General features: G+C 39.3%; 1 protein-coding gene across 1 annotated transcript in view; it reads right to left on the minus strand.

The window, feature by feature from the left end:
* Nucleotides 1-5822: 5822 nt before the first annotated feature.
* The window catches only part of LOC308105813 (uncharacterized protein), a gene marked incomplete at its 3' end in the record, with an annotated part of 81520 nt that continues 63617 nt past the window's right edge, over nucleotides 5823-23725 (minus strand). The window contains exons 5-8 of the mRNA XM_080456738.1: nucleotides 8267-8470; nucleotides 7606-7736; nucleotides 6692-6795; nucleotides 5823-5934 (exon numbers count right to left, since the gene is read on the minus strand). Coding sequence (XP_080312864.1) covers nucleotides 5823-5934; nucleotides 6692-6795; nucleotides 7606-7736; nucleotides 8267-8470 — 551 coding nt within the window. The remainder of the gene's footprint in view (nucleotides 5935-6691; nucleotides 6796-7605; nucleotides 7737-8266; nucleotides 8471-23725) is intronic.

The raw sequence follows: 23725 nt of genomic DNA on the forward strand, positions 1-23725 counted from the left end.
GTCACCTCATACATGGTGTAGAATAGACCTGTAACAAGATGTCACCTCATACATGGTGTAGAATAGACCTGTAACAAGATGTCACCTCATACATGGTGTAGAATAGACCTGTAACAAGATGTCACCTCATACATGGTGTAGAATAGACCTGTAACAAGATGTCACCTCATACATGGTGTAGAATAGACCTGTAACAAGATGTCACCTCATACATGGTGTAGAATAGACCTGTAACAAGATGTCACCTCATACATGGTGTAGAATAGACCTGTAACAAGATGTCACCTCATACATGGTGTAGAATAGACCTGTAACAAGATGTCACCTCATACATGGTGTAGAATAGACCTGTAACAAGATGTCACCTCATACATGGTGTAGAATAGACCTGTAACAAGATGTCACCTCATACATGGTGTAGAATAGACCTGTAACAAGATGTCACCTCATACATGGTGTAGAATAGACCTGTAACAAGATGTCACCTCATACATGGTGTAGAATAGACCTGTAACAAGATGTCACCTCATACATGGTGTAGAATAGACCTGTAACAAGATGTCACCTCATACATGGTGTAGAATAGACCTGTAACAAGATGTCACCTCATACATGGTGTAGAATAGACCTGTAACAAGATGTCACCTCATACATGGTGTAGAATAGACCTGTAACAAGATGTCACCTCATACATGGTGTAGAATAGACCTGTAACAAGATGTCACCTCATACATGGTGTAGAATAGACCTGTAACAAGTATTACATATTCCTCTAATCGCAATTACTTAAGATAATCGCAACTATTTTTTGCATAATCGTTTTCATGTTGAAAGATTTTCACAAATTTTCAAACAAAAAAAATCCGAAATAGCAGATCTACAAGCTTACAACGTGACACGTTGTAAGCTTGTAGATCAGCTATTTCTGCAATTTTTAAATGTATACAATTTTTTTTAAATGTCAACAATGTCTTTGTATATTTCAGTTATTTGTCATATCTGTTCTGTTTAATGTTTGATTACAAAGCCTTAAAAGTCTTCATATGTTCCAACGTTCACTGGCTAAAAAACACAACTGACAGATTACAACTTGTTCAAAATGCGGCAGCCAGAATTTTAACTAAAACCAGGATGAGAGAACATATCACTCCAGTTCTAGCTTCACTACACTGGCTCCCGGTTGTTTTTAGGATTGATTTTAAAATTATTTTAATAATTTATAAAGCTCTAAATGGTCTGGCACCTTCCTACCTCTCTGACTGCCTAGAGAGATATGTTCCAAACCGGGCCCTCAGGTCTTCAAGTGCTGACCTGCTCGAGGTGCCTACAATGACATATAAAAAATACGGTGAAGCAGCATTCTGCTTTTACGGACCGACAGTGTGGAATAAACTCCCATTACACTTAAGACAGGCAGCCTTTGTCGATAGCTTTAAAGCACAGCTCAAGACCTATTACTTCACTCTTGCTTTTAGCTGATTCTTTGGTTGATTTTTAATTCCTCACTGTATTCCCTATTTTAATGTTGTTTTATGCCTTTGCTTTTGTTTTGTGTGAGTGGAAGAGAGAGTCACGGTAGTTAAAAGACAAGAGTCTGATAACTCCATCCGGAGGATTTAGTGAATTATCCTCTGGGGCACGTCGACACGTGGTGGACCCTCCAGGGCAGATCCTTTTGTCTATGTTTAGTCTATATATCTTGTATAACCCCGATATCATTCTCAGGGGTGTACGGTGTGTGGTTTGGATGTGATAAGTTAGCAGATCCCCTGGGCTAGTCCACACGTGGTAAACATGGTGAAAATATATTACTAAGGTGTAATATTGACAATTGTGTGAAGATATATTACTAAGGTACACATGTAATATTGGCAATTGTGTGGATATTTCTTTAGCTGTGTTGTAGAGGACAGTGGCCACTACATTTAAGTTATATCCATTTGTGTTGTAGTTGTGTCTACATTCTAGTTGTGTTGTAGTGGCGAGGGCCACTGCATTTTATTATCTGCAATTGTATACTGAGAACGAGCCTTTGCTTTTATTTTATTTTATTTTTGTTTGCTTTATTGTTAAATTGGTTCTAACTGTAATTGTATTCTTGCTCTGTAAAGCACTTTGAGCTGCATTTCATGTCATGAAAGGTGCTATACAAATAAAGTTTATTATTATTATTATTATTAAATCTGTAATCGTGATTATTTGAGTGACAATTAATCATCATCTTACATTAGTAATGGTGACAGTCCTGTAGAGCAGTTTGTTCAGGCTAAGACCCTTTAGCTGAGAGAGAGATGAAGCCCCCCCCCCCCCCCCCCCCACTATATATTGTATACGATCGTGTTGCTTTTTGTGAACGCATCTGTTATTTTTAGATTTGAGCTAAAAAGCATTATTTTACACTTTGGGCTATTCAAAAATAGCAGATATACAAGCTTCTAGCGCGGCACCGAGTGCCGCGCTACGAGCTTGTAGATCTGCTATTTTTAAAAAATCTTGAAAATGTGTGCAAATCTTTGAAAATATATATATATATTTTTAAAGCGAACATTTTTAAATAAAATCTTTCCTTCTGGGGGGTCCCTGGTATAAAATCAATGTGAAAAGATGGTTGCTTGAAAACCAAAGCTGCAACCATTTGTGATCATATTTTAGGTTTTTTTTAGGCTATGTGATGTAATGTAATTGTATTTCACCGTTTGTCTGTTTTCTGATGTTATTGTTTTTCTGTTTTTCTGTTTTGTGTGAGGACTGCGGATGAACATTAGCATCTTTGCTAAATCCGGTGTATTTACGTTCATGTGACGTTCATTAATATGCTCTGTCCTGTCTAAATAAACAAATAAAGTAAAGTAAGTAAAATATTTTGAGATGGGGGTCCGCGGCCAAATACATATAATTTTGGGGGTCCTTGACATGAAAAAGATTGAGCATCACTGATATAGAAAACATAGGTTTGTCATTATACTGTTGGGATTTAGGAGACATGTAGAATGGGCTTCAGGTCTTAATGGGTTAAAGGGATAGTTCACCTCATGGAGACTTGAATTCATGGATATTGTTTTAGTTTTTGTCTCATTCCTAAGACAATCATTTGATGACCGGCAGCGGTTCCAGCAGGAGACACAAAGAGTCTCCTTTGTGTCTCCTACCGGAACCGCTAGCCTACCGGTCCGCTTGGTCATCAAATGATCCAGTGGTCCCCCCCCCCCCCCCCCCACTCCGTCTCCCTCAAAAGATTCTACTGAGGAGTCGAGGAGAGACTTTATGGGCTTTGATGTTTTAATATACATTCACACAATCATTTATATACTGTTTCATAATACAATTCAATGTAAAGGGCTGTGCACCAGACGCTCACACACAGACACATAGAACACTTAAATAGGATGTATGAGCGGACGTCTACGGAGCTTGATATGAACAAATACATAAAGTTAGTTATAGTGCTGCTGAACGGCCCTTAACTCTTTAACTGCCAGAGTAAAACTGTAATAGTGTCACCCCAGTGCCAGAGAAAACTGGTGTTTTTACCTACCTTTGAAAAATCATGGAATATTTTCTGTGAACACTGTCTGTACGTTGATCCCCTCATTACACACACAGGGGTCTCATAGAATTTGGAGGGGAAAATTGTGGTAATGATGGTAATCTGTTCCATAGTTACGGCAAGTTGAAAATAGCATGTTTTGAAAAAAATACCTAGTTAAACACAGGAGCCGAGATACAGAATATTTCCCAAATACTTTAACCAGGAAGTGAATGGAGCAGCAAATCTTTGGATCCTGTTATCTCCTGGTTCTGTGTGAAAAACGTTATTTTCTTTTCAAACGCGTCCATGGCAGTAAAAAGGTTAAGGTATTGAATTAAATGTTACTAATTCTCCAGGTACCAGAGAGACCCTCTCTATAGTGTTACATTGTTATGTTAAGGGACAGAGAGCCACAACACAAGTATTAACACACATGACAATAAAGTTGAAGCTTAACTTTTTATTTGATTTTTTCTTTATTATTATTAGCCAGTGCAAGCATGCAAATAATGTCTGTTGACGTTTGTTCCCCCCCCCCAAAAAAGAAAATACAGCAGAGATGAATAAAAATGCACACAAGTAAGTACTACTACTTCTACTACTATAGTCATGAGTCTGGAACTATGCCTCCTGAATGTTATATAGAGTCTGGAACTACGCCTCCTGAATGTTATATAGAGTCTGGAACTACACCTCCTGAATGTTATATAGAGTCTGGAACTACACCTCCTGAATGTTATATAGAGTCTGGAACTACACCTCCTGAATGTTATATAGAGTCTGGAACTACACCTCCTGAATGTTATATAGAGTCTGGAACTACACCTCCCGAAAGCCGAGAAAGGAAGCCGTCATCTGTTCTTCATTTCTGTTCACGAAAATATCTGAAGATTTCAAATATTTTCGTGAACAGAAATGAAGAACAGATGACGGCTTCCTTTCTCGGCTTTCGGGAGGTGTAGTTCCAGACTCTATATAACATTAAAATATTATATTATATTTGGAAATGCTAAACATATTTACATAATGAAATATTAACAGTTTTTAAATGGTATATATTTTAAATACTCAGTGTTAAAGGTAGGGTAAGTGATTTACTTTGGTTAAAATAAGTGTTAAATAGCTATATTGTGATATTAATCATTACTATAGAGTGTTTGTTCAGTAACAGTGTTAAATAGCTCTATATTGTGATAGTACTCATTGCTATAGAGTGTTTGTTCAGTAAAAGGAGTCTCCATGTCTCTCCAGCTCTTTATTAAACAGAAAATGCATTTTCAGTGCCCTCTCCTGATTGGCTTAAATGTTGTCACCTGCCTGAAAATGTACTATATTGTGTTTACTAAAGAGCTGGAGAGACCCCTGTGACCCAACAAACGCTCTGTAGCAATGATTACTATCACAATATAGTACTTTAACCTTTTTAACAAAACAAAAACAAAAAATATCACTTACCCTACCTTTAATGTATCCATTTGTTACTCCCACAGTGTGCAAATGTAACCAAATGGACAGGTCCATTTGGTTACATTTGCACACTGTGGGAGTAACATGAACAGTGAGTATTTTTACTGGTGTGTCCTCAGGGATGGACGGCATTAGGACAGGTTTAAGCCTCTACCAGCAGGGGGAGCAGTGATGCCAATAACTGTACCCCATGTAGTTTTTGCACACATGGTACAAACCATACTGTAATTACATTTATTGAAACATTGTGTCAAAGACCTAATTAAATGGCTTTATTGCTAACTTTAGTTTTTTGCTAAGCTTAGCTCAGAAACGGGGCCATGCATGCTTGTTTTGGCTCAACCAATCACAGTCTCAGCCAAAGGCCCCCCTTCCCTTCGGGCTATGGGATCAGACAATATCTTATAATTGGTCCTCACTAATGCTCATCAATCACAATGGCACCGTTCCTGTCTACTCACTCTGTCACACTTCTGTTCAGTTCACAAACCTGCCTACCAGTGACATCATCGGTGGGGATTCCAAGCTAATAGAAACTACAGCCTTTTCTCTTCCTGGAAAGTAAACATGCTGAAATAGAAGCTACAACAAAAAAAATGCATGTATTTGTATTTATTTTTAAATTAAATCCTGTTTGAAATGACCAAACCTGCCTACTGATGATGTCACTGGTAGGCGGGTTTCTGAAGTGTCCACAGCCCCTCCTCTGAGACACAGAGTGAGTAGAACAGAAATGAAGCCGTTTTATCATGAGCATTAGTGAGGACCAATTATGAAGATAAGGTGGAAAATGGGTGAAGTGCTCCTTTAAGAGAAACATCACTTCTCACAGATCCACTTGGCTGTGGATGTACAGGACCAAGCATAACATCCTCCTGAGATACTGTCCGTATCTTCCACAGTTGCCACTGTTATCAGGCTGTCCACTCCTCCAGTACCTGCAGAATAAACACCATGATGTATGAATCACATTCACTCAGTCAGTCACTCACCAGTGGTGGAAAAAGTACTCACTTTTCTTACTTAAGTAAAAGTATCAATACTTCATTGTAGAAATACTCAGTTAGGGCGCGCTCCCACCGCACTTTTCTTTTACCTCTGGGGCGGAATCTGCCAAGATGTAAATGCGTGGATTCTTGGGAAGACCATGAATCCACGCATTTGCTTTGACAAAGCATTGGCAGATTCCGCCCCAGAGGTAAAAGAAAAGTGTGGTGGGAGCGCGCCCTTAAAGGTAAAAGTCTAGAATAAACAATTTACTTGAGTAAAAGTACAAAAGTATTGGTATCAAAATGTACTTAAAGTACCAAAAGTAAAAGTACTAAAAAAGTTTGAAAATAGCAGATCTACAAGCTCACTGTGAGCTTGTAGATCTGCTATTTTCAAATAGCAGATATAGAATAGGGCCAACGTGGTTAATGTATGTTTCATAATGTAATGATTTATATCTGCAAAGTAACTAAAGTTTTCAATTAATTGTAGTGGAGTAAAAGTACAATATTTGCCTCTGAGATGTAGTAGAAGTAAAAGTACTGAAAATTGGAAATATTCCAGTAAAGTAAAAATACCCCAAAATTGTATACAGTACTTGAGTAAATGTACTTAGTTACTTTACACCACTGTCACTCACACACACACAGTTAATAAACAACATGTATTGAATTTTACAATAATGAAACATGTAAAATGTCTCACTGTGCTGTCGCTGGTATTCCATTCACCCAGATCCAGTTGTCTCCCGTCTTCTTCAGACCAACCCATGATCCACCACCATACTGGTCCAATCCTCTGATGAATTCCTGAAGATTTTTGTACATGATTGAATCATCATTAATTTATTCATAGCTTTAGTGTTTCATGGAATCATGTGTGTTTATGTGGATGATTGACACATTTCCTTCACTTTAGCCCTCTATAAATGACCTAATCTTACAACTAATGAACAGAGCTGATCACAATGACATGTTATGAGCTTGGAGCTATTTTTACGTTTTTAATTAAAACAAACAAACGTTTTGTAATGAATTTTGAAACGCGGTAATATGGTAGCATATATGTGTTAATGTGGTACAGTAGCATATATTAGTAATTAAAGTGTTAATTGTGATATAGATCAAACATACATTTTAATAATATCAGACAGTCTATAATTCACTAAAGTAAATGCATGTATTTAATTCAGTCTGACCAGAAGCAGGAATAAAACATTATGGACTACCGGACATAAACATTAAAGACCAGAGGGGATATCTAAAGCAGAGGTATGGATGCCCCTCCCCCACCCCCCCCCCTCTCTCTCGCTCTCGCTCTCTCTCTCTCTCTCTCTCTCTCTCTCTCTCTCTCTCTCTCGCTCGCTCGCTCGCTCGCTCTCTTTCTCTCTCTCTCTCTCTCTCTCTCTCTCTCTCTCTCTCTCTCTCTCTCTCTCTCTCTCTCTCTCTCTCTCTCTCTCTCTCTCTCTCTCTCTCTCTCTCTCTCTCACGTACACACATACACACACACACACACACACACACACACACACACTCACACTCACACTCACACACACACACACACACACACACACACACACACACACACACACACACACACACACACACACACACACACACCTGTTCTTCTTTACTGTTAATGACCACCAGATCAGCTCCCATCTTCAGACAGTCTTGTCTGCTGTCCTCCCAGCTTTTCTCTTCAGTAGACTTGCGATACCAGCTGCATCCAAACTTCTTCCATCCAATGGCTAAACATCAAATATAGGTTTTATTCATGGATTTCCAATGCACTGATTTATCAATTCTACAACAGAGTAGTTGAAATAATAGCAGTCGGTAATGTAGTGGAAGGTAAACATATGTATTTATTATATAAATATAGTTTCTTCATGTGATCTGCACTGTATGTTTAACTAGTATTTAATGAACTATAAATGCCACTGGCTCTGTTTTCACCAGAACTCTGCTGCTTATAAAGCTAAACACTGCCCCCTTGTGTCTCAACTTGACAGAACAGGAGTCACACACACACACACACACACACACACACACACACACACACACACACACACACACACACACACACACACACACACACACACACACACACACACACACACACACACACACACACATTGTCAGGAGTCACCATATAGAGCAATGCTCTTAAGTGTCACAGACAGTGTTTTCTCTCAATCTAATACTGAGGCCATGATAACAATGGCATTCATAATCCACTAATTAATAGTGATTCAAAAAGGGTTGTAATCTCTCTCACCTGCTCTCTGTAGCTGGTTTACTTCACTTTGCAGCTGATCTCTCTCCAGGGTCAGCTGATCTCTCTCCAGGGTCAGCTGATCTCTCTCCAGGGTCAGTTTGGTCTCCAGCTGATCTCTCTCCAGGGTCAGTTTGGTCTCCAGCTGATCTCTCTCCAGGATCAGGTTGGTGTAGTTGGCCTGCAGTTGTTCAAATTCTGAACGATCTGCAAAGAACAAAATGTGAACACAGTTGTTGTTGCAAACAAGAAACCTCAGAGTTCCTGATCAGGTGTGTTTGTGAATGTGAATAGATCTCAACCTGTATAATAGTCTACTAGGCTAGTGTGGGTCTCAACCTATTCAGGTCACAACTCCCAAAATAATCATATTTGAACTGGGGACCCCCCAAAATAATCATATTTGAACTGGGGACCCCCCAAAATAATCATATTTGAACTGGGGACCCCCCAAAATAATCATATTTAAACTGTGGACCCCCCAAAATAATTATATTTGAACTACGGACCCCCCGTCCTGACAAGCACTTGGAATTGTAGGAGCTGAGGCATTACATTTAGTTTGACTCGGTTCCACAGATAAATATTGCAAGGCGTTGTGAGCTTGTAGGCAATTTTCACAATTTCTGCCTCTTTCTTATATTTGATAGTATAGTTTCTTGATGACTTTTAACACAGTAATGTTATTTCGTTATTTTCTCGTGTTTTCTAGGTATTAAAAAGGTCTTAAAAGTCCTTAAATTGTCACTTTACTGTCATTTAACAGTTGACCAGCTGATACTCACAGTCCATGGCCTTGTGTGTGGTTCTCAATGCTCCTAGAACACAGAGCAGCAGCAGACAGACTGCACACGCTGTGACGATGGCTTTCTGGATGACCAGTTCTCTCTGGACACCTGGAGGATATCAGTACAATACACTTACACTTTATTTAATATGACCACATTTAATGTTTCATTTAGAAGGAATTTGATTGACATGTAGAGGGGGATTGAGCGAGGCATTGCAAAAAAAAACGTATTGCTCTCATAGAATATGATACGCTACGTATTGCAATACGTGTTGATTGTGAATCATGACCATGGCCTAGACTATTATTCTGTTTCACAGAAAAGGCAAAACCTTAAATATTAAACAACATAAAAGACTGATATTTAACATTTCAAATCCCAGAGTTCCTTAATAAATGCAAATTAAAATATAAACTTTTTTAAAATGGCCTTTTCTGTTGTTTCTTGTTTTTTTTTTGTCTTTTGCTGCAAACAATAAACAAGCTGAGGTTTATTTTTCATAACATCGTCACACCCCAGCATTCCCTGCCGTATGGATACAGTAGCCTCTGTATAGATCGTATAGATAGTTGGGCGAGTGAGCATGACCATATTATATCGCCGTATATATTTTTCTGAGCACAGCCCTAGTATCACCAACCCTGGAAAAGTAGTTGGATACATATTTGGGTACTACTGTACATGGTGTGAGTGAGAAGAGTGCAGTGGTGTAAAGTAACTGAGTACATTTACTTATTTTTTCTTTACTTGAGTATTTCCAATTTCCAATGCCTTTACTTTTACTCCACTACATCTCAGAGGCAAATATTGTACTTTTACTGCACTATAATTATTTAAATATTTTAGTTACTAGTTACTTTGCACATATAAATTATGATATTATGAAACATACATTAACCACTTTAGCCCTATTTTATACCTAGGATATTTGAAAATAGCAGATCTACAAGCTCACAACGCGTCGCATTGCGACGCGTTGTGACCTTGTAGATCTGCTATTTTAAAACATTTTTGTACTTTTACTTTTGGTACTTTAAGTACATTTTGATACCAATACTTTTGTACTTTTACTCAAGTACATTTTTAATTCCGGACTTTTACTTGTAACAGAGTACTTCTTGCAGTATTGATACTTTTACTTAAGTACAACATTTGAATACTTTTCCACCACTGGAAGAGTGTACCTTGATCTCCTGTAGCCCCCTGAGAACCAGAGCCTTGGTCTCTGACACTGTCTGCATTAACGTAGACCGCGTCCTCCTCTCCTCTCTCCTCCTCTCCTCTCTCCTCCTCTCCTCTCTCCTCCTCTCCTCTCTCCTCTCTGACTCCTCCATCGTCCCTCACCCTCCTTGGTCTGAGTGGCAGGTCAGACATCTTAAGGAACGACACAACAAAGTAACTCAACTTAATCAGTAGAAGTAACGTATATGTTATCATGTACTTCAATTATGCATCGTTAAAATATACGGCTATATTTCTAAATATGTTGAAAAGTTACCTTCTCACTTTGTCTCTTTGTCCTGTGTGGTTCTACATTGGTCTTCACTGTTGCTCTCTGATCTGTCGTCTGTTGGGGTCTGACTCTAACTACTGTTTAGGACACACCTTATAGCGTGCACACAGCGCACAATAACCTATAGACTCTTTACCACAGGAAGTACGTGTCAACTTGAAACGCTGTTTTGAGGAAGTGGTTTTAACTTCCTCTGGTGGTCCTGAGACCTTGATCAAGACACTAATCTATTCCAATTTACAATGCAGTCATTTATCAGATGCTCTTTATCCAGAGTGTCTTACAGTAAACAAGGTAAACACAAATACATAGAATGTAGAGAGACAGTGTAGTGTCTCAGTAAACTAGGATCACAGGTAAACAATGAAACTATAGCATCAGTCTAAACTCTATAATATCAATGGTTGTACAGGCGTGTGTGTGTGTGTGTGTGTGTGTGTGTGTGTGTGTGTGTGTGTGTGTGTGTGTGTGTGTGTGTGTGTGTGTGTGTGTGTAACTGAATAGGGGTAAATAGGCGATACAGATTAGAAACTAATCGTTAGCGGGCCATAGCTGAATGAGTAGAGAGGCCGTCTGGGGAAATGTAAAAGGTCCCAGGTTCGATTCCCAACCCTGGCAATGTGTCGACCTAAAACTACTTTTGCTGTCAAAATGAACACTCATCCCTTATGTTCCACAGACAATGGAGTTAATACAGTAATCAATGGCAACAGGCATGTTTGTAGAAACATCTGGGGTGTGTGTGTGCATGCAGCCAGTGTCATAGAAACATCTGGGGTATGCGTGTGCATGCAGCCAGTGTCATAGAAACATCTGGGGTATGCGTGTGCATGCAGCCAGTGTCATAGAAACATCTGGGGTATGCGTGTGCATGCAGCCAGTGTTATAGAAACATCTGTTGTGTGTGTGCATGCTCATATATACGAGCTTGTAGATCTACTATTTTTGAAAAATTTTTTGCAAATCTTTGAATATATATATCTTTAAGGCAAACATTTGTAACTCAAATCTTTGCTTCTGGGGGATTCTACAAATGTCTTCCAAATCCTACAGTTTGTTTTAAAAACATGTTTCTATATCAGTGGTGCTCAAACTTTTTCATGTCAAGGACCCCCAAAATGATATGTATTTAGCCGCCGACCCGCACCTCAAAATATGTTGTTCCAGGGACCCCCAGAAGCAAATATTTGAGTTACAAATGTTCGCTTTAAAAATATATTCAAATATTTGCATAGAATGTTCAAGATTTTTCAAAAATAGCAGATCTACAAGCTCATAGCGCGGCACTCGGTGCCGCGCTATGAGCTTGTAGATCTGCTATTTTTGAATAGCCCAAAGTATAAAATATGGATGCGTTCCCGGTTTGATTGGGTTAAAATCCTTCTCACCACCAAAACAACATCTACCCTGAGGCCACAATGTCCTGCACTGCCCCAGATGATAGTACCGTTTACCAGGCCTGGAGCAGATTAAAGACACATACATAGTTCATTGTTTTGTTGTGTTCATACTAGTGTTGACATTGTGGTGATGTTGATAAACTAAACGTTTTAACAGTATGTCGATTGTCGATTGACTCGATAAGGACTCTGCATCAGTTTGTGGTCAATGACATATTGTTATTCTTTTTTTTTTATCGATACAGGAAACAGAGTCTGTTGTGAACACAGCTCCACTTCCCCTTCTGACTCACGTTGTTTGCTACAGTAAAACCAGCAGTTTGCACGCTTGCATGCGTTCCGTGCGTGTGCAGTTTTTTTTCTGGGTTGGTTACTTTTTGGTTTTTTTTTGTTACTTTATTTGGGTACAAAAAAACACCATGTACTCCAGGAAGTGTAGATGTCGGAGTTTTTTAATTAAAATGTTTTCTTCATCCCAAAAGTTGGGGGGGATATCCCTAAGGGCAGGTACACACTGTAGGACTTTTAAAGTGTTCGGGGGTCGTCTGATCGTTGAGCATTTCACACTACAGGAGTTTATTTCTTGAAATGGGCTGTCATATATCGTTGTGGTTTTCACCCTATAGATTGATTCCCGACCAGGGATTACACACTCTAGGATAGTTCACTAGGATGCTGTCCAGAGTCAGACCCAATACATACATGTATTTGTTTTTATTCCAATTCATTTAATCGACGTCTCCCGTGATCTCTCTCTCTCTCTCTCTCTCTCTCTCTCTCTCTCTCTCTCTCTCTCTCTCTCTCAATTCAATTCAATTCAAAGGGCTTTATTGGCATGAGAAAACATATTTACATTGCCAAAAGCAGAAAGCAATACAACAATACAGCAATACAATCAGAACAAAAAATATGTATACAATACAAATATACACAATGATTAGTCTTCAGGGTGGTTGTGTTCCGTTTGATATCCTTCTCCTATCACAGTAACTCACGAATCTTGCTGCTGTGTTTGCACATTGTTGTACTTCGCCCAGCAGATATGGGAGTTTTTTGTCATTGTCTCCGCCGGAGGCAGAGAGTATGTTTTCGCTTCGTCCCGCTGTGTGTTCACCTCCCCCCTAGCCAAGCTAACATTGGTCAAACTTCACTTGACACGTGACAATATGTTGTCACCAATGCTTTTGATTGGCTAGCGAGACGCATGACGAAATAAAATCCTATAAATAGGAGTGTCACTTCAAAAAGCTCGGAGTAGGACATCGCATCCTCAGGCTGTATTACAACAGTTCTGTTGAAGGCATCCTAACAGGCTGTGTCACGGCCTGGTACGGGAACTGCACTGCCCGAGAAAAGATCAGCCTACAGCGAGTAGTGCGATCGGCAGAGCGAATAATGGGAGGCGAGCTCCCAGCGCTCCAGGAACTGTACAAAAAGCGGTGCGTGGTCAAAGCCAAGCGCATCATCAAGGACAAGCACCACCCAAGTCACAGACTGTTCAAACCCCTACAACGACCGCGACCGGGCAAGGGGCTCTACCGCAGTATCAAGAGTTCCACCACCAGGTACTGGTGCAGTTTTAATCCGGCTGCTGTCAGAATGCTGAATGAGGCATAAGCCTTGTTCAGCAGCCTGACAACAGGCGGTGCAGACTTTTCTGGCTCTTCCTGAACACACCTGTGGATTATACCAGGGACAAATGACTTGGACTTAGCTCCCCCTCGGACACACCTGTGGACTACACCAGGTACAAATGACTTTTTTTTGCACTCCCTCATGGAGCTACTTGCGGATTATACTAGGGTCAGTCCACCCTAGGTGGACACGCACTGACCTTTTGCACCTTAATCCCATGTATAACGCACTGACTTTTTTTGGTCTTTTTTATTGTGCTCTTTTTTTCTCTAAGCACCTTAACGTCCATATGTATATCATGCACAGTATAAGTATAACATGCACAGTATACATACATTGCTGCTATGCTCAGGCACCTTAGTTTTTTATTATCTCAGGTACTTTGTAAATATGTAGGTAGATAACTTGTCTGGCCTTCTGCTGTTCTCTTGTTTTGATCTCCTTCCCACTTGCCCCCCACCGCACTTCTTCTCCCCCCCCCCCCTCTTCTTTCTATGGAAATTAACGTTGCGATGGGAACGATGTACAAAAACGAATTTCACCCACTTTTTTACCTTGTAAACCTGTGATGTGACAATAAAACTGATTCTGATTCTGATTCTGAAAGCCATTTATGTTTTTTGAAGTGAGGTAAGACAGGATCAATCAGTCTTGATTGGAACAGTACCTTCCAGTACAAATCACCCGTCCGTGCGTGTGTGTGTCCCTCTGAGAACACCTAACATTGGTCAAGCAAAGGCGCAGAAGGCCAAAGAAAGCATACTCATCTACAACAGTAACACAGAAGAGGACTATAGAGTTCAATTGATCCCACAACAAGGCCGAAGTCTTAATACTGTAACAATTGGCCACCTTGATCAAATACATTATGTAGCACTAGAGAAAACTGACATAGATCAAACACACCAATCAACTGCTGAAACTGTTCAAGACAATGAAGATGAAGAAGACAGACAAGCATTTGAACAAACCAGTCAATTACGAGGACTCCCATTATGACACATTGCTTCAAGAAGATTTTTTTTTAGATGCAGACACTACATATTCAGTCGCCCCTGCAGAACACCAAAAACCACGCGCATTCTACCAAGACGACCCGTGCTATTAAAATAGCACGGGTCTGCTGGCGGAGACTTGTGCTCCGAGGAGCACATTTTCTAGTTGGTCATGTTTTCAAAATCTCTGTGTGTGGTTGTAATCTGTGAGAAGTATGTGTCTCTGATGTCTTGGTACAATGGACAGACGGTTAGGAAGTGTAGCTCGGTTTCCACTTCATCTCTCTCTCTCTCTCTCTCTCTCTCTCTCTCTTGTCAGAAGCAGTCAGTGTTGCCATGTCAGCTTATTATAAGCGACTTTGGGATTGTTTTTCTGTTGCTTGAAAGTGTAGTTACTTATTTGGTCTTGTTTCCTAATGTTGTTTGAGCCAGTTGTTCTCAAACATTTTCATGGCAAGGACCCCCAAATTAATATTTGTCCGCAGACCTCCCCCCTTCTGAAGATATGTTGTGCCATAGACCCCCATACAAGATCTGTGTGGATTTGGAAAATATCCCACAATTTTCTCAAGATTTTTCTTTGAAAATAGCTGCGATGCGTTGTGAGCTTGTAGATCGGCTATTTTAAAATATGCAATGTATTTGTATATAGGGTTAAAGTGCTGATGTGGCCTGCCCTATAGTTCGCTTTTGTTGGGCTTGTTTTCTGGTTGCTTATTCCTCTAGCAAAATCTGGCAACAACAAACAAAAAAGGCATGCGAGGCTAGACAGTGACAGACACACTGCTCACGCAGACACGCACACGCATATTACACATACACACATACACACTGTTGAACATCTGGAAATGTATTAGAACGTAATTTATGTTGAACAGCTCACTTTAGGATATAGGCTTTAAATTATGTTATTACTTGATTTGCCTAAAGAAAGAATATGATATTGACTGGTTGAAATGACTGCTGAGGTGCACTCGAAGGCTTGCAGCAGGCAGAGGCCTGCATTTCCTTTATGTGCATTTCCTGTATGTGAGCTACACTTGCTGCATACGTGACATACAGTACAGCCTGCATCTATGGCTGATCAGTGAGGTCAAAGAGTACCCAATAAGATTTGATAGATTTAAGCAAATGTTACATGCACACATGCAAGTGTGAATCAATTGATTTTCTGATGTTATTAATGATTTAATTTAATCATATATAATTGCTGATAATATGCAGTATAATTGCATTTACGGAATTATGCTCAGGTATAAGACACATTTTGGGGGACATTTAACCCCTCAGTATGCATATATGGCAATGCTGATAATGTCGTGCAAGGTGCAAAGTAAGTGTTTTTTTGTGTGTGTGGGTGGCTGTTGGACAAGTCACACATACACCCACATACACACACACACACACACACACACACACACACACACACACACACACACACACACACACACACACACACACACACACACACACACACACACACACACACACACACACACACACACACACACACACACACATACACACACAATGACTTCTTACATTTTCTAAGAATCACCAAGGCGTCTGACTTCTGAGAATCACGCCTTCGTGCACACACCTACGTGCACACACATACACACACTGATGTCTGGAGAGCTTCCTTTAGACTGTACTACCGTATAAAGGGGCGTTCACAAGAGCATCACAGCAGAGGCTGGAGAGGCAGAGGCTGAGGGAGACTTGGGAGGTTTTGGACACGGACGGCTGTTGGGGGCCCTTTGGGCCCCTTGGGCTCTTAGGTTTTTGGGGCTTCTTCTCTTGCACCTTGCTCAGATGTTAAACAGTCATGGCTCCACATGGAGGAAGGTAACAATTACTTAAATTAGGAAGGTAAAATATTACTTAAACTAATTAATTAAATCATAAAGGGTAAATTTCTCTATTTTGAGATTAAACCTATTTAGTGCTACTTTAAGGACATTTTTGGAATTACCAAATTTAGACTAGCCTGTATTTCAGGCTGAATGAGATCTAAATGGAACCTCCTCTTTTTAATCTAAATTCTAAATTAGTTTAGGACAAGCCTAAATTAAGGCATTTTTAATCTGACCAGACAGACATGAAACATTACTAGATTTCATTTCTATTTGTATTTTGTATTTTGTATTTTGTATTGTTAAAATACACATCTGTAATCCCACTATGAACTGAGCAAATAAAGGGAAGCTTTTAATCTTCCAAAAAGCCTCATTTTCTGAGTTAGTGTTATAAAGATAAATAGACTAGGGGTTTCTTTTGAAGGACACCATCCCGCCCTCGGTGAGTATGAGAATTCCACACTACGGCAACACACATATACATTCAATTCACACCCCATACAGGTAGAGATTTGTAACTGATGCAAAGTTTGATGCAAACGTTTGATGCAATGCTGTGCAGAGTAATGTATTGAGTAATGTTTTTGGAGTGCAATGTTTGGTATGCAATGAATTGTGAGCATTGAGTTGTTTTGCAATGACGGTGTGCTATGATGATGTGCTGTGGGTTGGCATGGTGGTGTAAAGAGTGATACGGTTTGCATGTGTTGGCTCATTATCCCTATGTGACTAGACTTAAGAGTAACAATAATTTTCTGGGTTGTAGGCATAGGGGATGTAGTGGGTTTGTAGAACACATGAGCTTCAGTGCATTTCTCTAGACAGAGGAGTAGGATAGGTTGTTTCAGTCTCTTGATTGAGTTAGTGGTCAAGTTGATATTTCTGTTGAAGCGGGCCAGTAAGTTTAGGGGGCCCCTCTGCTCTCTGCCCTTCTTATAACTGTGATATCCTCAGATCCATAGTTTGTCTTAAGTCGGGGACTGGATATTATGGGAGGGGATTAAGTTATTAAGGGGCTTACAGATGGTGACCAGACTTAGACTAAAACTTAGCCGTAAATTCCCTGAAATCCACGGGCCTGCTAAACACAGTCGAATTTGCTCTGAAATCACCATGGCGGAGAACAGGTTGTTCTTCCGTCGCCACAAGTGAATATACAGTTTTTACGCTTCTGTGTGTTGCTTGTTCAAAGGGTCCCTGAGCCTGGGGACCTCCTATCTGGAATGTACGCCGCTCCAGTCGTGGTCTGGAACGGTTAATATCTTCTTCTCATCCTGATATTTATCTTCCTCCTCTATATGATTCTGTAGGACCGTCTTCCAGACCAGATTGAGGACGATGGACACAGGTTTTTGTTCTTCTTGAAGAAAGTCACTGGATCCAAGAGCACCTACATGCTTGAGCCATATGTCCACTCCTCCCACTTGCTGGGATTTGATCATGTTGACAAACTGGTTGTGCTTCCACAGAATGCTGAAGTTTATGGGAGTCTGTGTGCACACAATATGTGTGAGCTTTCAGATCTATAGACCTATTTCAGATCTATAGACCTATAGCCCTTCTCTGTTCTGATTAACTGAACCTCTACTTGCACTCAGAATTATTTACGTGGGTCAACTTGCACCTAGCACAAAGCCACAAGCTGATTCTAAAGTGGCAGGAGATTACAATAGATCTTGTTGCGTCGTGGCATGTTGTGCTGTACAGAGCAAAAGCCCTCTTGGTTTGCAATCCATTTTGACGTTAGTCATGCTGTTGGCATTGACTGAATGACCTCAGATTACCTTGCATGTTGCCTCAGTCCTTTTAGCTATCAGTGTGTGTGTGTGTGTGTGTGTGTGTGTGTGTGTGTGTGTGTGTGTGTGTGTGTGTGTGTGTGTGTGTGTGTGTGTGTGTGTGTGTGTGTGTGTGTGTGTGTGTGTGTACGTGCGTGCGTGCGCGCGTGTGGAATATCCCTTTTTCCCTCCTAGACCAAGGTATTATGTACTTTCCCACGGTGTGACCTTTGATGTTGGCCCGTTAGCTGCTGCTCCAGAGATAGGGAGGACTTGAATCTGTGTGATTTGCCAACAAGCTGTGATGATATAGTTGTAAGGCTACTTCTTGGCCTCAATCACAAAACCCATCTAACCCCTGCTCATTTTGCTAGGATTGGATGGCTTAGGGTTGAGGACAGAGTACAGCAACTTGCTATGGGCCTGGTCTTCAAGATACACCATAACATTGGGATCCCCCTGTATTTGTCAAAATACTTCCAAAATGTTAATGAAGTCCATGATCATAACACCAGAGGCAGCTCCACAAATTATGTTCAACCCAGATTTGGCTCAACTAAGGGAATGAACTCGTTCTCATGCTATTCATCAAAAATGTGGAATGCCCTACCAAAAGGAGTAAAGGTGTGTAAAACCCTACTCACTTTCAAAACTGCCCTAAAGATACACCTTCAGGAGGCTGCAATTCAAAAATGGCCACTGTCTAAGTCTTAACCTACCCCCCCCCCCTCCTTAATTTTCCTCTTTTGTATATATATATATTTTTTTCTCTCTTCATAGCAGTAACCTGGAAGCTGATTGTATGACATTCTGTATAGTAGTGTGTATATCTGTCTGCCTCTTATATGTCATCATGATTTGTGTGCATGGGGTTCTCATCTTAAACAAGCGTTATGCTTAATGAGATTTCCAGTTTAGTAGACCCTGTATTGTGAATTTGTACTTCCATGTACTGTTATGTACTGTCATGTACTATTCTCATGTCTTACTAAATAAACTACATCAATCAATCAATCAATGCATGACTCGGCTGTCCGGAGGCCAGCCTGCCTCCTCTCTCTCTCTCGGGGGGATTTACAGTCTATTACACTACATAATGGACTTTAATATCATTCAAACCGGGAAGGCATCTGTGTAACCACTTTAACCATTATTTTATACAGTTTTGCTATTCAAAAATAGCAGATCTACAAGCTCATAGCGCGGCACCAAGTGCCACACTATGAGCTTGTAGATCTGCTATTTTTGAAAAATCTTGAAAATGTGTGCAAATCTTTGAAAATATATATATATATTTTTTGTTTTTAAAGCGAAAAATGTTAACTCAAATATTTGCTTCTGGAGGGTCCCTGGAACAACATATTTTGAGATGGGGGTCTGCGGCCAAATACATATCATTTTGGGGGTCCTCATATATATTGTAGTGTCCGACAGCAGAGATATTTATTGATATTATATTAGTATAGATTACATATATATTATAGTGTCTGACAGCAGAGATATTCATTAATATTATATTATTATAGATTACATATATATTATAGTGTCTGACAGCAGAGATATTTATTGATATTATATTATTATAGATTACATATCTATTATAGTGTCTGACAGCAGAGATATTCATTAATATTATATTAATATAGATTACATATATATTATAGTGTCTGACAGCAGAGATATTCATTAATATTATATTATTATAGATTACATATATATTGTAGTGTCCGACAGCAGAGATATTCATTAATATTATATTATTATAGATTACATATATATTGTAGTGTCTGACAGCAGAGATATTCATTAATATTATATTATTATAGATTACATATATATTATAGTGTCTGACAGAAGAGGTATTTATTAAGAATTAATATATTAGATAGAGTATGTGAGGACCTCTATTGAATCAAGCCAAAAGGCTTCTTTGGGTTTTTCATCCTTTTTAGTTGAACTTGTATTTTGAACTGTCTGTCTGATCTGTTTTTCTCTCTAAATAAAGTATTCAATCAATCAATCAATATATTATAATGTCCAACAGCAGAGATAATATTCATTAATATCATATTATTATATATATTATAGTGTACGACAGCATAGGCTATATATTATTAATATACATTAAAATAATCCATTCATATAGAACTCTCTCTCTCTCTCTCTCTCTCTCTCTCTCTCTCTCTCTCTCTCTCTCTCTCTCTCTCTCTATATATATATATATGTATATATATATATATATATATATATATATATATATATATATATATATATATATATATATATATATATATACATATGTATATATATATATATATGTATATATATATATATATATATATATATATATATATATATATATATATATATATATATATATATATATATATATATATATATATATATATATAGGGGTATATGGGGTTCTCATCTTAAACAAGCGTTATGCTTAATGAGATTTCCAGTTTAGTAGACCCTGTATTGTGAATTTGTACTTCCATGTACTGTTATGTACTGTCATGTACTATTCTCATGTCTTACTAAATAAACTACATCAATCAATCAATCAATGCATGACTCGGCTGTCCGGAGGCCAGCCTGCCTCCTCTCTCTCTCTCGGGGGGATTTACAGTCTATTACACTACATAATGGACTTTAATATCATTCAAACCGGGAAGGCATCTGTGTAACCACTTTAACCATTATTTGATACAGTTTTGCTATTCAAAAATAGCAGATCTATATATATATATATATATATATATATATATATATATATATATATAAATAGAACAACTAGTTTAATTCACATTCATTCATTTAAGGTAACTTTCCACGGTACATTTATGAACCGTTGTATAACGGTTTCGTGCTCCATAAATAGCAGATCTACAAGCCCACAAGGCGTCATGGAGGCCACTCATTGTGGGCTTGTAGATCTGCTACTGTTTTTATCCACTTTCTGGTTTCTCTTCTGGGTCACACAGAGTCAGAAAGGAAAACGGCTCAGTATCGCCCTCCTGTGGTTCATCATTACCTCCACACCCCTATGGTTCTGGGGGCTTGTCTGAGATGCACTGTGATGCAAAATGCACTAAAAAGTGGATAATAGCGCCCTCTGGTGGTTCATCTACCAACTCTATGTAGTAAAGTGGTTTTATTTATTATTAGAGTTACTGTAATAACTTTTATAATAAACGATTAGTGATTATTTAACGTAACTGTTGGACTCATTAAAATAAAGAACCGTTTTACAACAAATGAGGGACGTTTTACATCATTAGAGGAGCTAGCTAGTCTAGCAGGCTAACTGCTAGCCTACTATGCTAACATGCTACCGGATGTAAACACAGTCACGTGATGTCAAAGGCGAACGCTCTTCTGGCCACTGTGTGTTACAGTGTGTTACACTGAAATTGATGATCTATCGAATTCTGTGACCGGGTACTGCGGCTGCGCCGTCATCGAAAATAGCCGAAGTGCAAGCTATACAGATCGGCTATTTTCGGCGCGTTGTCGTCGTACGGTGAATAAGGCTCTATTTACTGTTCTGTGCTCACATCCGGTCTACAGGCCGCCTACTGTATCCGGTCATTTGTTGATGCTTTTTAAACTTGCACACAACCTGTTTCCGTATCCGTTTTAGACCGGATGCACAGAGTTATGATGGAACATCAAGTTGGTTCAGTAAGCGGAAGTTCTCTCATAGTTTATAAAGTTCGCTTTGACAGAAATATATTTTATTTTGAAGAGCAACCGGAACTTCTCTAATGGTTGATAGCACTGACTTAACAGACATGTTTGCTCATTTTCACCACAAGAGGGCAGCAAAGCCTAGATTCTGCTGATATATTATGCATTGAGATGAAAATGAGGATAAATCATCTCTGCTCATAGCCAACATTACACTATATATATATATATATATATATATATATATATATATATATATATATATATATATATATATATATATATATATATATATATATATATATATATATATATTTATTAGGCAAAAGAATGTAAAACAACACAGTTACATTTATGATGCTTTTGTCTAAAAGGTCCGGCCAAAAAAGTCCTTGCGGACTTGTTTCCGTTGGGGTCCTTGAATTAATTTCATAGACATATATAGTAGCAACCAAACAGTTCGAAAATCAACATAAAAATACAGATAATACAGAAAAAATACCACTATGTACAAAAAAAGCATGAAAAGCATGAAAAAATACAAAAATATGTACAAAAAAATGGGGGGGGGGGGGGGAGCATGGAAAAATAAAAATTATATACAAAAAAAGCATGAGAAATAAAAGATATGTACAAAAAAGAGGAGGGGGGAGGGGGTCGTCTGTCTACAGGGAAACTGGTACTAGCTCCTCTTTCGGCCTCCAGAAAGATGAGTTTTTAGGGCTGTTTTGAATGAGCCCAGCGAACTGCATTTTTTGAGGGATGGGGTTAGACTATTCCATTCCTTGGTGGCTGTGCTATAGAAGGAGAATTTGCCCATGTTTGTTTTATGGGTGGGTGGTACCAGATTGTTGTTTACGCTCCCTCTAGTTTCGTGGCTGTGGGTGTCACTAACTTTTTCGAGGTATTTATACAGATATGCGGGTATAGGGGGCATTTCGGGCAAATCTGCATTTACAATTTTGAAGACCAGTCCCATTTTTAGTTGTTTAACCCTGTCTTCCACCCTGAGCCAGCCTAGGCTGGCAAAGTGAGTGGGAGAGAGGTGTGTCAGTTTGTTTTGGGAGGTTTGAAGCTTAGTCTTCAGTGACACTGAGGTGTTGGAGTACCAAGAGGAGCTAGCATAGTCAAAAAGGGGCTGAATAAGGGCCCCTGAGAGGGTCCTGAGGGCCTGAGGGTTGACAAAAGAGGAAACTCTGCCCATAAATCTGGTTCTCTGGTTTACTCCTTTGACCACCTTTGTTGCCATGCTTTCACCTGTCAGGTATTCATCAAGAATACATCCCAAATAGGTAATCTCTTCTTTGCTAGTGATGATTGTGTCATCGACTTTGACCTTGAAGTCATTTACCTTCATTTTACTGAGGGAATGTTTGGTCCCAAAGAGAATGGATTCAGTTTTCCCAAGGTGTAGTGACAGTTTGTTATCGGTAAGCCAGGTACGGATTTTTGAGAGTTCAGAGCTGAGAGCTTCCTCAACTTGCAACTTGTCCTCACCCGAGATCAGGAGTGCCGAGTCATCAGCGAACAGGAACAGTTTGCAGTTACAGGCAGCATTCATGTCGTTAATGTATAGAAGGAACAGTAACGGCCCTAGAATGCTGCCTTGAGGAACCCCGCAGCTCACCGGGAGGGATGAGGACATGGTTCCGTTGATGTCAACCACTTGTTCTCTACCCTCCAAGTAAGATCTCATCCAATTTAGTGATGTGCAATCAAAACCAATCGCCTTCAGCTTATCAAGTAGAATTGCATGGTTTACAGTGTCAAACGCCTATATATATATAACATTATACTGCTC

Source organism: Gymnoscopelus braueri (assembly GCF_963280865.1).
Source record: "Gymnoscopelus braueri genome assembly, chromosome: 18".
Lineage (NCBI taxonomy): Eukaryota > Metazoa > Chordata > Actinopteri > Myctophiformes > Myctophidae > Gymnoscopelus > Gymnoscopelus braueri.